General features: G+C 32.2%; 1 protein-coding gene across 1 annotated transcript; it reads left to right on the forward strand.

Moving 5' to 3' along the window:
• Nucleotides 1-7937: 7937 nt before the first annotated feature.
• Nucleotides 7938-9601, forward strand: LOC112012109 (UDP-glycosyltransferase 79B9). The gene has a single exon (XM_024044488.2). The coding sequence runs from the start codon at nt 8007-8009 to the stop codon at nt 9426-9428; it is 1422 nt and encodes a 473-aa protein (XP_023900256.2). The 5' UTR covers nt 7938-8006; the 3' UTR covers nt 9429-9601.
• The last annotated feature ends 4855 nt before the right edge of the window (nt 9602-14456 follow it).

Consider the following 14456-nt stretch of genomic DNA (forward strand, 5'->3'; position numbering starts at 1 on the left):
CCAACCATAAAAGCCAGTTAGCCTCCATGTGGGATTGGTTCCATTGTGGATTAGGGCGTCTATATGGTGAGGTGAATATGTTTGGACATGTAAATCCACTTCTTCCTTCCACAGTAATGCTAGTCCACCACTCCGGCGGACACTCGGCACAACAAACATACAGCGGTATGGTAGTTCAGATTGTATCTGCCGCATTTCATCCACTGACTGTTTTGTCTCCATTAGAAACAAAACCTTGGGAGCTTTTTCCCTCGTAAGATGAGAGAGAACATCGACTGCACGTTGGTTCCCAAGCCCCCGGCAGTTCTAACTTAAAATATTCATTGTGATCGACGGGGCTGGACTCTAGCCTCCACCGTTATACTAGGTTTCATTTGAGTAAGTACTGTAGAAGGAGTCTCCACTCTTTTGCATTTCTTGTTGGTCAAGTGCTCGTTCCCCTCAATGTCTTCTATACACTCCACCAAACCTCTCTTTGTTCCCTCGTTGGTGTCCATCCTGGGTGTAGCAGTAGTGTGTGTTTGGGCTTGCGGTCCACTCTTGTCCATTTAGCTGCTTTTTCAATGGTCTTGTTTTGTGTACTTTTAATAAAGCCATGTGCAACATCACGTGACAGCCCCACTTGTTTATTTGGCACGTGTGGTAAGTGTTCTTGGCTAAGGTATTCCACAGGGACACTGACAAGAGTTTCAGTTGATTTTGGAAGTTGTTGTCCAGTACTAGATTTTGGTCCCACGTTGCTCATAATTTCAGGTTTGGTGGCTTTGATTGTGTGGTCTGCCGTTTTCTGCATGGAAGAAACCAATCCCAAGATTTTCGTCTGCAATGAATCCACAGTTAATGATTTTTGTAAACTGACATCCTCGGAATCCGCGAGAATATTTCCGTTACTCGATTTGGCATTATTCGCATTAAATGCCTCTGTCTGGCGTGGCTCTGCTCGAAATGGTGTTTTCGACGTCCACTAACTTGCTTGGCCCCTCTCCGGCGTCATTTCCGACTCGTGTGGGCTCCCTGACTACCTTTGTGTGAAACCACCTCCCTTCGCACTGTTATCCTCCCTTATCTTATTACCGGCCCGTAGCCATTCACCATATGGCGTTTCTTCCTCATGTCCGACTCTCAGAGTGGTACAATATCGCCTTTCATGGCCAAATCGTCCACACCGGAAGCAGAGCCCGACCAGTCGTTTGTACTTGAAACCAATCCGTGTTTTACTCCCTTCCGGATTCATGACTAACCCACCTCGGCAGATTGGCTTATCGAGAGGGATCTCCACTCTAACTCGAACGAATCGGGCTTGCTCAGACGTGAAAGCCTTGGTGTCCACTTCGACCACTCATCCCACCCCGCTGCCTATTTCACGTCCAACCTCTTCTGAAAGTAAGTCGAGCCCCAGATTTGCATCCATATCGGAAGAACTGGGAAGGTGACAGAACTCACTGTCATGCCTATCTCCCACCGTCAGAGTGCTAGAATGTGTCCGTCGAAGCTCCAGGGGCTGTTACTCATCACCCACGTTAGTTGGCTTTCGAGTGTGAACTTGAATTGGAAAAAACCCTCCCCGACGTCGATGATCTTCAGGTCAAGCCCCAGCTTCCATACGGACTGTAGTAAACCTTTGGCTGCTCGCTGGTTGTAGGGTCATGTGGTGAGAAAGCGACCAAGCAAGCTCAAAGCACATTCTTCAAGTATTTTCCCACGTTGAGACCTCCCTACCATGAACACTTCATCCTCCTCCTCCGTCAGGTTTATCCTTTGAATCCTCTCAATGAAGTCTGAATCCATGCGGTGTACAACTATTAAGGTGCTGTCAATAAAGATGGTGATGGTAGTATAGATGGTAATAACTGTAGAGGTGGCGTAGTGGGTGTTTTAGAAGTCACTTGTGTGTGAGTGAAAAGAAAATACTCACCCTTGGTGAGAAGGAAAGCTCACCCTCAGTGAGAAAAAGACAGTTGGTCTATTAACTACCATACGGAAAACCTTAAAAATATTATAGTGTAATAAAATAAAAAGTTACATTCACTTAAAAAATTAAATCAATAATCAACAATTAAATACAATCATAGTACTAAATTTAAACTTAAAACTAATCAAACTCTAACCATGAAAACAATATTTCTAATCATAACTAAAAAAGAGACGTTCTCCAGTAATAATACAAATTACAAAAGAAATAAAGTTAAAAAAAAAAATTAAAATCTCTTTTTTGACATTTCATTTAACCTTATATATATATATATATATATATATAATTTTCATACACTATTATTTTAGGAAATCTAATGAACGATGTTACCTCTCATTTAACGTTTTTTTTTTATGCAAATCATCAGTTAATAAATATATGATAATGGTAAGAAGCGTTACAAATCAGATCATTAAAAAAATGATAAAATTAATTAGCCATAACATTATGGAGTACTAATCTATGGTTTTACACATCTAAAGAAGTGGAATATATAGAGTTTACTTAAAAATATGTGTAAAAACTCACATTATATATATATATATATATATAAAGGTTAAAAAAATGGTATATTTAAGGTTTATTAATTAACTTAAAAAATAATGAAAAACCAATGGTTAATAACTAAAATAATAATATTTATAAAAAAATATATATATATATATATATTTAATGAGATCATCCTAAAAAAATTATCACACGCAACGTGCAAGTATGCGACTAGTATATATAAAAGCAGAGATTTTATGTGAAAAAGCATGAGGTTCTGCCAAGTGGCGCATTCTATGAGAAAAGAATTGAAGTATTCTCAAATATCACATCAGAGATAAGAACAAATTAAATATTGACTTTTTGTTTCATTTGGTTCAATGTTTCAAGACTTTTCATCGCTCGTATGTACACACAAAACTCTTTACATTTTAATTCATCATTTTCACCACTTGCACTTCTACCCTTTTACATATACCTATTCATAGCCTTCATGTCATCTCATCTCAAATATACACATATAAAAAACGATGTCATTTACCTTCAATCTTTCAACAACAGCTACCTTGCTTTAACATTGTGTCTCATTTAATCCTAACTCGTATGAGTTGGTTACAACCAAGGAAAGGAGGCTTGCATTTTATATTGAGTGACAACGGAAATTACAATTTTAATGTTAAGATTGGACATTGTGGATTTGTGGATTTTATAAATGATGTGATTGACTGTGGGTTTTTGGAATGTGTATTTTGTTTTAGAATTAAGGAAAAAGAGAAAGACCCATTCTATATTAGCTTTTATTCTATAATATTCCTCCAAAGTTTTTTTTTTGTTTTTTTCTCATGACTTCAATTGAATAATTATAATGGATGTGTGTGCAATTTATAATTGTTGCTTTTTATAATGAACTCATTACTAATAAAATTTTATAACAATTATACTATAATACATATACAACATTCTCCAAAACCATCTTACATAAAATATTACAACATTATACGTGCATCGCACGGGTAACTTGCTAGTTATGCATAAAATATAATAAATAATATAGTAAATAATATCTGATTGACACAAAATTTGACATATGTATTAACAGCATAAAAAACATGCAACAGTTAAATTTTCAAAATATATAATAATTTTAATGATATTGGACAAAGTTGTAACCTTAGACTATAACCAATTTTGTAGCTAAATTGTATCCTAATCTAAATGCAAAGTGACAAAATCTAAGTAAAATATTTCATGAAAGCTCTGATTGAGGGCAAAAGTTTTTATCAAAGAGAGTCATTACACGGTGAGAACAATTCCAAAAAGAGATAATTAAAAAAAATGGTATTTTGAATCTTCACAAGGAAGCACTAGACTTGACAGAATTAAGAAACAATACTTAGGACTTGATTTGTAAACAGTCCATGTCATACATTGATATTGCAGAAGCCTGAAGAAAGCACACATGATACTCTCTTTTATGGATAGAAACTAAACTGTTAATTTCTGTGTAGTAAACCTTAAATCCATGAGGGACCCCTTGAATCCACAAGGTGATAAACTGAAATCCACCTAAGAAAAGTTTGAGAAAAACTATGTAATTTTATTGATAATAATTTGAAAACTGAATTGCCTTTAGATGCTATAATGCATTTAAACAGTAAAAAGAAAACCTAGGGTGGCTAAAAACCCTAAGGCGGTTATGAAAGCATATAAAACCCTAATTTGACTAAACAACATTAAAAACACCTAAAACAAGGAAATAAATAACATAAACCTAAAATAACTAATATTATATAAAAACACTAAAATTAAATATTTACAAAAATTAGATATTAAACTGTGTCCTACATCATACCCCTCCACTTAAAACAAACTCGTCCTCGAGTTCATCTTTGAAATCTGAATTCTTCTGTTCTAAATAAACAAATACTTCGAATTCTTGAGCCCCTTGATCTTCTTTCCATACTTGCAATTCATTAATGGGATAAACAAATCAACTTGAATTTATTTTTCCTTGGTCTTCATGTAATTGTAGAGATTTACCAAATAAGAACTAACAATTGAATCAAATCTATCAACCCCAATAAAATCAATAAACTTTGGTGTATCACTTACCACCAAAATAAAAGGATCTTGATATTGACAATCACATTATTCAATTTTGTCGAACTCCTTGACAATTTCCTCTTCAATTGTCTCTGCTGTCTCAACTTCAAGATATTTCTCTATAATAGGGTCTTCATCAATCTCTTCCACGATTTTTATTTCAGGTTTTTCTTCTATAAACCTAAGGCAGCTAGCAAACCTTAAGGCAGCTACGAGATCTTATAAAACCCTAATTTGACTAAAAAAACATTAACCTAAAACAAGGAAATAAATCACCTAAACCTAAAATAACAAAAATTACATAAAAATATTGAAGTTAAATAATTACAAATATTAAATATTAAACATCATACATTGACTGAGTGACTGTATGAGCTCTACTACTTAATCCCTTGCACTAAGAGGAGTAGTAGAGGTTTTAATCAAGGATGTTTTATTCTGTGGTTTATTTGGGTATGCCAAGTTATGAGCCCTTTTGTTACTTTTAATGCGGTTTATTTTGTATGTAGATGTATTTCTTTTCTTTCTTTTTTTCTTTCTAAAAAAAAAAAAACCGTTAAAATAAAAGATGGTTGTACTCATGTTGTGGTTTATTTCTGTTTCATCACAATATTAATTCCATATGTTGGGAAAATTTTCTAGCTTTGTCAGGAAATACGCCAAACAAGCATTTTGAAATATAAATAAGATAATTAATTAATCATCAAATAACATTTACTTTGTAGAGACTGATAAATAACTAGGTACGCATAAAATGCCCTCTACCTTGCCGCAATGTAACTTGACTTCCAAACTTCTCATTTAAGGATTGTAGACTAATTTATCTTGAGAGTCACAAACTATTTTACAATATTTTTACAAATATTTGACGTGGTCAGCTTCTTATTGATTTTCATTTAGACACACAATTAACATCATTTTTTTCATTAATCAATAACTACCCACCATATCAGCAGTTTGTAAAATTTTATGTAAAAAAATTTGTATCTCTAGCATTATTCATTTATCTTATATTTGAAGTTAATTAAAAAAAAATTATTTTTCCTTTTAAAAATTAATAATATACCTAACTACTCAAAAATTCCAAATTTTTTGGATATCAAATAAAAAGTAATAATTTTAGGGGCATCACATAGTATTGTCCAAATTTTTTGCGGAAAGTGTGGGTTTTTAGCTCATATAATCTTAGTGTAAGTACAACCCTAATTTTGTCGTTTTTTGACATAAATCAAGTAGAAATTTTTCATGAGTTCGTCAAAATTATTTTATTTTTCTCATTTTATATTAGAACTTTTGAATTATATATCATGAATCAAAAACATGTGTAATGCAAGGAAAAGTTAAATCATTATTGATAAATAAAGAGTCAATTAGAGAAGTTATAAAAAAGAACATATGCGATTCAATTAGAATATTTTTAGAGAAAATCAAATCAAATCTAATTAAAAATTATTTACTTGTTAAGTTACTCTAAGTTCTAATTTGTTTAAACTAACAAATTTAGCACCACTTGAAATCATAAAACCAAATTTAATAACATATACTATAATCCCAGCATGTAAAAATGTGGGTTTTCAATTTATGTTACAAAATTAGAATAAGTCAATAAAAACTCAAAAAACTTTTATATTGTATTACACTAGTAAGTATCCCAAACAGGAGTGTAACTAGGATTTTTAACTTGGGGGGCCGAGTTATAGTATTTATACAATAATCATGATTCATATATATATTGAATACAAAGTTATCAACTCTAATAGATTATATATCCATAAATTGTCTAGTTCACTATAGACATACATAATATCCAAAAATAATAATATTTTGCATGATGATAATCTTTCATAGAATAAAATTAATCTATTATCATCAAATTATCAATTCTAAATGTTGCTACAGGCATCTTAAATTCAGCCACCATCATCAAATCATTAAAGAAGAACTTTTTTCATTTAAAAAAAAAAAAAAAACATTTGTTGCTACAAGTGTCCTAAATTTTAAATTACTAATATCTTTCATATGACTCAAGAATTAACCTAAAAAGAACCTTAATTTTTTTTCTCAATTATATAGATGTTACTCACATTAAAGAAAAACAAATTCCACTATTATTTTAAGCAACATCCACTTCATCATTCATATTATTTATTTTTAAAATATTTTAATGAATTATCCCCCACCACAAACCCACATCCTCACACACTTCCTAGTTCACTACTCTACTATAGCAGCAATGAGATGGAAAAAAAAGGGATAGATTTGTTTTTACTAGCTGTGAGGGTTTTCAGTTTTGTGTGGCTATGTTGAGATGAGCATTGTTTTGTTAATATTAATTAAACAATGAGGCTGGCAACAATATTGAGGAGAAAAAAGCAAAAGGCACATAGCTTAAAAGTGAGAATGAAGAGGAAAATGTAAAAGCTTTGTTGTGAAATGGGCTAACATCTATTCTATTTGTAAAGAGTAGGTCATTGTCCACTAGATTAATTACAAGTCTTTGGATAATTGGGGAGCTCAACTATTCTTTTATTTGAGAAGTTTTACCTATTAGACAAAGTTTAAGTCTTCTGAACAAATGGGGGGGGGGGGGGGGGGGTGCTGGTTATAATTTTTTGAGGGGGCCTATATCTTTTTGCTATATATGCTGTTGAGAAAATTTAAAATTTGGGGGGAGCTGATCCCAAAGGAGGTTATTTGGAGCATGCCAACATACCTTGGCCGCGTGCACAATGGGCTGCCACAGGCATGCCATCATGCCCAAAGAAGATTATTACACACATTATAGTGCACGCATAGAACACAATTCATAATTTACAAGTAAATTATGACTTAAAATCATTATTTGAAGTTACAATTTACTTATAAATTGTGACTTGTGTGGATTATGTGTATATTATAGTATGCGCTAGTAATTATCCGCGATTATAGGCTTAAAGTTAACTGTAAACAATTATACCAAGCATCAAGGGATGAAAAAAAACAAAAAAACAAAAACGCTATTCCATGGAAAACTAGAGTACAATATTTTCATCAATGTCTTTGCATTATAGCCTTAATTTGTGGGGTCTCTGCAAAAGAAGTCTCCATTGCATACATAAGCAACCTTTGTTTTTCTCTACCATTGTTACTCTTACATTTTTGGGTGGTGTTTATTTCACATTGTTTATTGCACACAAATACAAAATCGTGACTGTTCACAAAATATTTAACGAAGTCAAGTCACGATTTTAACGCAAAAAGTTTGTGCAATATGTAGTAGTATTTACCCTCCATTTTTTTGTGGTGACTATTTTTTTTTTCCCGAGTGATGACTGTTGACAACTTATTTACTTCATTATATATTGACGTGCGACTGTATGCCCCTCCCCCTCCTTGAGAAAAAAACCAGATCAAGCACTTTACTCATAGATAAACATCAGGGGAAATCATACTGTTTTTAAAGATGAGCAGTTTGAGTAGCACAAAACTTCATGTATCCATGTTTCCCTGGTTTGCCTTTGGCCATTTCATTCCCTACCTTCAACTTTCTAATGAGCTTGCGCAGAGAGGCCATAGAGTGTCCTTCTTACTGCCCAAAGCAGCACAAGCAAAGCTACAACATCTCAACCATTATCCAAACCTTATCAACTTCTATCCTCTTCTCGTTCCCCATGTAGATGGACTACCCCTTGGTGCTGAGACTGCCTCAGATGTTCCTTTTCCACTTCATATGCACCTTGCTATTGCTTTTGATCGAACCCAAAACCAAGTTGAAACCATTCTTACCACTCTCAAGCCTCACTTCATCTTCTTTGATTTCAGTCATTGGATGCCAGTTTTGGCACACCAACTTGGCAGCAAGGCCATACACTATTCGATGGTAAGCGCCGCCACACTTGCGTTACGTATGGTCCCTGCTAAGAATATTGCAAAGCATATGACAAATGAAGAGCTGATCCAACCGCCTCCTGGCTATCCTTCTTTGTTAGTGCTACTAAAACACAAGGAATTCGAAATTGCAACAGTAAAAATACTTGCCGAAGATCATAACGGAACTGGGGTTCCCAGTTGGTACTCTCGAATTACCTCTAGCATGAAAGGGGGTGAAGCAATTGCCTTAAGGACATATCATGAGGTTGAGGGGCCTTATTGTGACTATTTAAGGCAGCAGTACGCTAAGCTTGTGTTGCTAACAGGACCTGTCCTGCCAGAAACACCGGCCACAAAGCTAGACGAAAAATGGATTAATTGGTTATACAATTTTGAGCAAGGTACTGTGGTGTATTGTGCATTTGGGAGTCAAAATATACTTCAAAAGGACCAGTTTCAAGAGCTGCTTTTGGGGTTTGAGTTATGTGGGCAACCATTTTTGGTGGCACTAAGTACTCCAGATGGATGCGTAACAATTGAAGAAGCTTTGCCAGAGGGGTTTGAAGAGAGAGTTAAAGGGAGAGGGTGGGTGTATGGGGGTTGGGTGCCACAAACATTGATATTGGAGCACCCATCTGTTGGTTGTTCTGTGACCCATTGTGGTTATGGGTCCATGTGGGAGTCTCTTCTTAGCGATTGCCAAATAGTATGTGTTCCATACCTTGGTGATCAAATTTTGAATGCCAGATTGATGGTGGAAGAACTCAAGGTTGCAGTGGAGGTGGAGAGAAAAGATAATGGTTGGATTTCAAAGGAGAGTTTGAGTGAGGCCATTATCTCTGTGATGGACAAAGACACTAGTGAAGTAGCTGGGATTGTGAAACATAATCATGCCAAGTTGAAGGAGGTAATTACTCGCGAAGGCATGCAAGAGAGATATTTGGACACTTTCATTCAGAGCCTACAAGGTCTTTTGGATCGATTGGGTGACTGTATGAACTCGACTACACCTTAATTCCTTGCCCTAAGAAGAACAGTAGATGTTATATCCACTCACGGGTTGCTAGTTGCTGCTGGAATCCTACTGCACCTATGGCAAGTTCTGCATCAGAAGTGGATTATCTAGCTATACTTCATTCAGAATTTTATGTATTGCTATTATTTGTTTTATTTTATATGTTGCTGTCATTTGTTTGAGTCCTTGATGTTGATAATTGATTAATGTGTGGGATAACATTTAATTATCCTTATCAGTTAGGAACTGTTTTTTATTTCATCCAAGTAAAACCATATCCCCCTGCTTTTCACAGAGAGCTATGGCACTTCACCATAGCTCCCCCAAGATAGACGAAAAATAAAAGTTAAATAATACATAAATACTTAAATTTATGTAATTCAAAGTTCATTAATGATGTCATAACTATAAAAGTTAGATGATTTACCATTACATGCCAAATAAAATGATGTAATTTTGGCTTTTGAAAATTTTCATACATTTTTTTTTTAAATTCATAAAATTAATTTTTTTTTTTTTTTTTTAATAGAGGCTGTAAGTGTCCATAACTTTAGTGGCATTCTCAATGTGGTTTAGTGGCCACTATTTCACATTCGTTTCCTCTTCCTCCTGTTGCACTTATGGGAAAATCCACTTACAGTTATAGACTCATTATTACACACTCCGTACACACTGCAGTTGAAATCATGTTTTGAAAACCCAATTTCAGTTAAAATTGTAAAATGCTGTAATAGTGTTTTAAAACACAATTTCAGCCCACATGGCAATGTGTGTACATTGAGTGTGTTATAATCATTACCACATACTTATTTAGCTTGACAGAGAATGGAAAAGTGGAATTTGGGGTTATTATAGTTTCATTTCTAAATAATTTGTTAGCTTTATTTGAAAATTCCTCAAAACAAATTATGTGTGTTAGATTTAATTTGGTTAAACTTGGCAATGGAAAACGGGCTTTAAATATATTAATTTTTTTATCAGATTCCATGTTGGTTATACAGTGGCTAACAACTTATGGTGCTTATGTGCTGCCTCTTGCCTCTTTAATTAATTGCTAATTGTAGGAACCTTATTAGGTAGAATGGATTATCCTTCCACTTCACGCCTATTGTGAGACTAATGAAGTAGCAGATAATTTAGTTAAAAAAGGAAAGTATAGAAACACATGGCGAATCGTGAGTGCTAGAGAAAAAGAAAAGTATACAGCAAGACATAAATTTTGTATATAATTCATGCCTGAGTTTTGAACTTGATAAGTACCCATGAATAGGTTCCATATAGGCATGCTTAGAGAATGCCCCGTTTCTGTATATGTAAACATATAACTGTCTTTTTTTATTTTTTATTTTTTTGATAAATCATATAACTGTCTTAAATTAAAATAATAGTCCTTTTGTATAAAATATATATATATATATATATATATATGTGATATACTAACAATTATTATATAATATTACATCAAGGCCAAGTTATATGGCATCTGTAACTTTCGAAATTGCAAGCCATATTATGCAATCTTGCAAAAGAACCATATGCACAGATTAACAATAATACAAGGCTCTCTTTCAGGGCGGCGCCACCTTATGGCCAGGGTGGTCCCAGGACCACCTTGACCTGAAAAAAAAATAAAAAATAAAAAATTAAATAAAATTAAAATTAAAAAAAATTAAAATTAAATTTTATATTTATCTACTTTATAAAAAAAAAAATTGGGAACACCCTGAATTTTTTATGTCAATAAAATTAAATTTTGGTCCATAATTTGAGCAACTTAACAATATATTAGGGTCTTTCAAGTAAAAAGAACTACATGCTTTTACATTCTTTTGAGCCTATACTACGGCTTTACTTTTTGTTTTTGCTTTACTTGACACACTATCATTGTACGATTACTTTTCCTCAAAAACATTATAATATGTATTATACAACTAATTAGTCAAAGTCATGTAAATTTAGCTTTTTTCATTGTACAACTACTTTTCTTTTTTCTTTTTCCGATAATTTTGATTAGAAAAAAATAGTAGTTTTAGTTAATTAAGTAAATAAACTTAAAAAGTTACTTAATTTTATATATCATAATCATAATTTATATATATATATATATATAAAATAAACTTTTTATTTTTATGATTATAATTAAACATGTGATTGTCCATTCTAAGGAAATTTGATTAAATTTACACGAAAATTGTCACTAAATATTATGTTTTTACATTTTTCTATCATATTATTAGTAATAAACTTATTATATTTTTATTTATATAATATAAAATTTTATTAATTATATTATTTATGACATCACCAGTTCGACCATTAGTCAAATCTCGGTCCGACATAAAAACTAGTAACCAGTCCATTTTCCGGTTCTTTCACCGTACTGGTTTATAAAACCATGAAAAAAAAAAAAAAAAAAAAAAAAAAACCTTGAATGAAAATCTAGAAAATATATATATATACATATATATATATATATATATAATAAAACCACTAACAAGGCCCAAAACAAATGCCAATAGAAAAACGCAGTACAAGATCAATCTCATCTTAGACTAAGACTATCACTACTCCAACACCAACACAATTACGTTTTTAATTCAAAAAATATTTATAAAAAAAAAAAAAAAAAAATTCCTCACTGCCTCAATGCCTTATGGATTCACAAGTCATTAAACAATTTAAACTAAAACTAAATCAAACCTAAAGGACAAAAGGAAATAAGAAACTAACTTACTCTTCCCAACCATCGCTGTCCATCCCTATTCAGCAATACTAACAACAACCACAACTAAACTGCACAAACTTTATGTTGTAAAATTTTATGTATTTGCGTATTTTTTTATTGTTGTTACTATTGTTGTCAATATATAAATTTTTCTTTTTATTAGATTGTGTAATTTGTGCTTATTGAGGAACACCCTGGAAAAAATTCTTGGAGCGACCACTGCTATCATTGAACTTTGAAAATTAATCAATCATTGATACACGTCCAATCAAAATCATCAAACTCATGGACTCTCGTTTATAGAACTTTTTTTTTTTTGAATACACTCGTTAATCTATCTATCTATACTATGTATAATAGATTCCCCTCTTTCAATTGGACTTTTATGTGGTTCAAAAATATCCTCATTAATGAAAGGTAACTTCACTTAGAAATAGGATCATAAATATCAAATAACAAATTTCTTTCTTTCTTTTTGAAACCAATAACAAATTTCATTTGAATTCAAAAAGATAATTTTTAAAATTTAGGATTTTTTCCCCTTCACATTCAAAAAAGAAATTACAATTACTGCTTATCTCTAAAGTTTATCCTTTTTATTTGTTTCAAAAATAAAAAATATATATTTCTAAATTATAATAAATGCAAATTATTAACTTTTACCAAAAAAAAAAAATTTGAAGAGCCTATGAGCACGAGCTTGCTCGGAGGCTTGCTCATAGGCTGGTAGAACATTAATTGTTTAATACTTACAGTGAAACAGACTGGTAGTACAATTTAACAAAATAAATTTAACGCTGGCAACGATAAGAGCATCTCTAGTAGTTTGTATAAATTTTTGTACTGCTTGGATAATGAATAGTGACATTTATCTTTTACCTACCCACTTTTTCAAATACACTTTCCAACAGATTCTTTATCATTTCTCCATCTCATTTAAATATTATTTCTTCGTTCATTCTTTATTCTTTTTTAATCTTTTTTTTTTTCCTCTATTCATTCTCAACAATTATATTTTTCAACAAAAAGTGTTACATCCACAATATTTTTTGCAATACTTTCACAAGAATTATAACTAAATCTTAGTCTAAATTTTTGTACTGCTTGGACAATGAACAGTAACATTTATCTTTTACCTAGCCACTTTTTCAAATACACCTTCCAACAGATTCTTTATCATTTCTCCATCTCATTTAAAAATTATTTCTTCATTCATTCTTTATTCTTTTTTAATCTTTTTTTTTTCCTCTATTCATTCTCAACAATTATATTTTTCAACAAAAAGTGTTACATCCGCAATATTTTTTGCAATACTTTCACAAGAATTCTAACAAAATCTTATATGGAAAGTTGTTACTAATTCTAATTTGAACCCACCACTGAAATTTTATTTTTACTCACAAATATTAGCTAATAACAATATGTTACTTAAGATTTATTGTGAAAATATTGTGGTAGCATTTTTAAATTGTCATTTCTTATTCTTTATATTATTTTTCCTTTTTTTTTCTCTTGTTTTTTTCTCCACCACACACGTATACCTATATATCTCCAACCTCTCCTTTTTTTTCTCTACCTTCCGCTTGATTCGAGAACCTCCCTCTCTCTTTCTCTCTCCAGCTTTATCTTTCTCTAATTTTCTTTCTTTTTTTTTTTCTACTTGATTCCAGAACATTCTCTAGCTCTTTCTGTGATAAGAAATGGAGAAAGAGGTAGAGAGAGAAAGAACAGATGGGTTAGATGGCTCCGCTCCGCCACGCCTTCCACTCTGCTGCCGCCGCTCGTCTTCCTCCCCAACGCAACCCAAATGGGTTAGATGGCTTGTGTCTTTTCTTTTTTTTTTTTCTTTTCTTTTTTTTTTTTGCTTTTATTGTTATGATTTGATTAATTTTAAAATTATGTTTTTGAGTTTGTATTTTGATTATGCTTGAGTTTAGAGATGTCTGAGAGAAAGGATTGTTGTGTTTGTAGCAGTTGTAAATGTTTGTAGTCATGGTAAGAGGAGAGAGAAAGAATCTTTTTTCTTTTTATTGAGTTGTATGATTTTTTTTAAGTAGAAAAATTCATTTGGAGTTGCTACAGTCTTCTCTAGATAAAGAGAACAACTGTAGCAGCTTCAAAAAAAATTGGAAAAGTTTTGCTTTTAGAGAAGCTGTTGGAGTGAGTTTTTGGTGTGTTTGTTCTCCAAAATTGGTTTTAGAGAACATATTGGAGATGCTCTAATTGACTATAATTATGCCAAAAGACAAAACGTGCAAATTCAATAATTTATGCAACAATAATTATAATTCGACTCTATAACT

This window comes from Quercus suber, unplaced genomic scaffold (assembly GCF_002906115.3).
Source record: "Quercus suber isolate HL8 unplaced genomic scaffold, Cork oak 2.0 scaffold_328, whole genome shotgun sequence".
Classification (NCBI taxonomy): Eukaryota; Viridiplantae; Streptophyta; class Magnoliopsida; order Fagales; family Fagaceae; genus Quercus; species Quercus suber.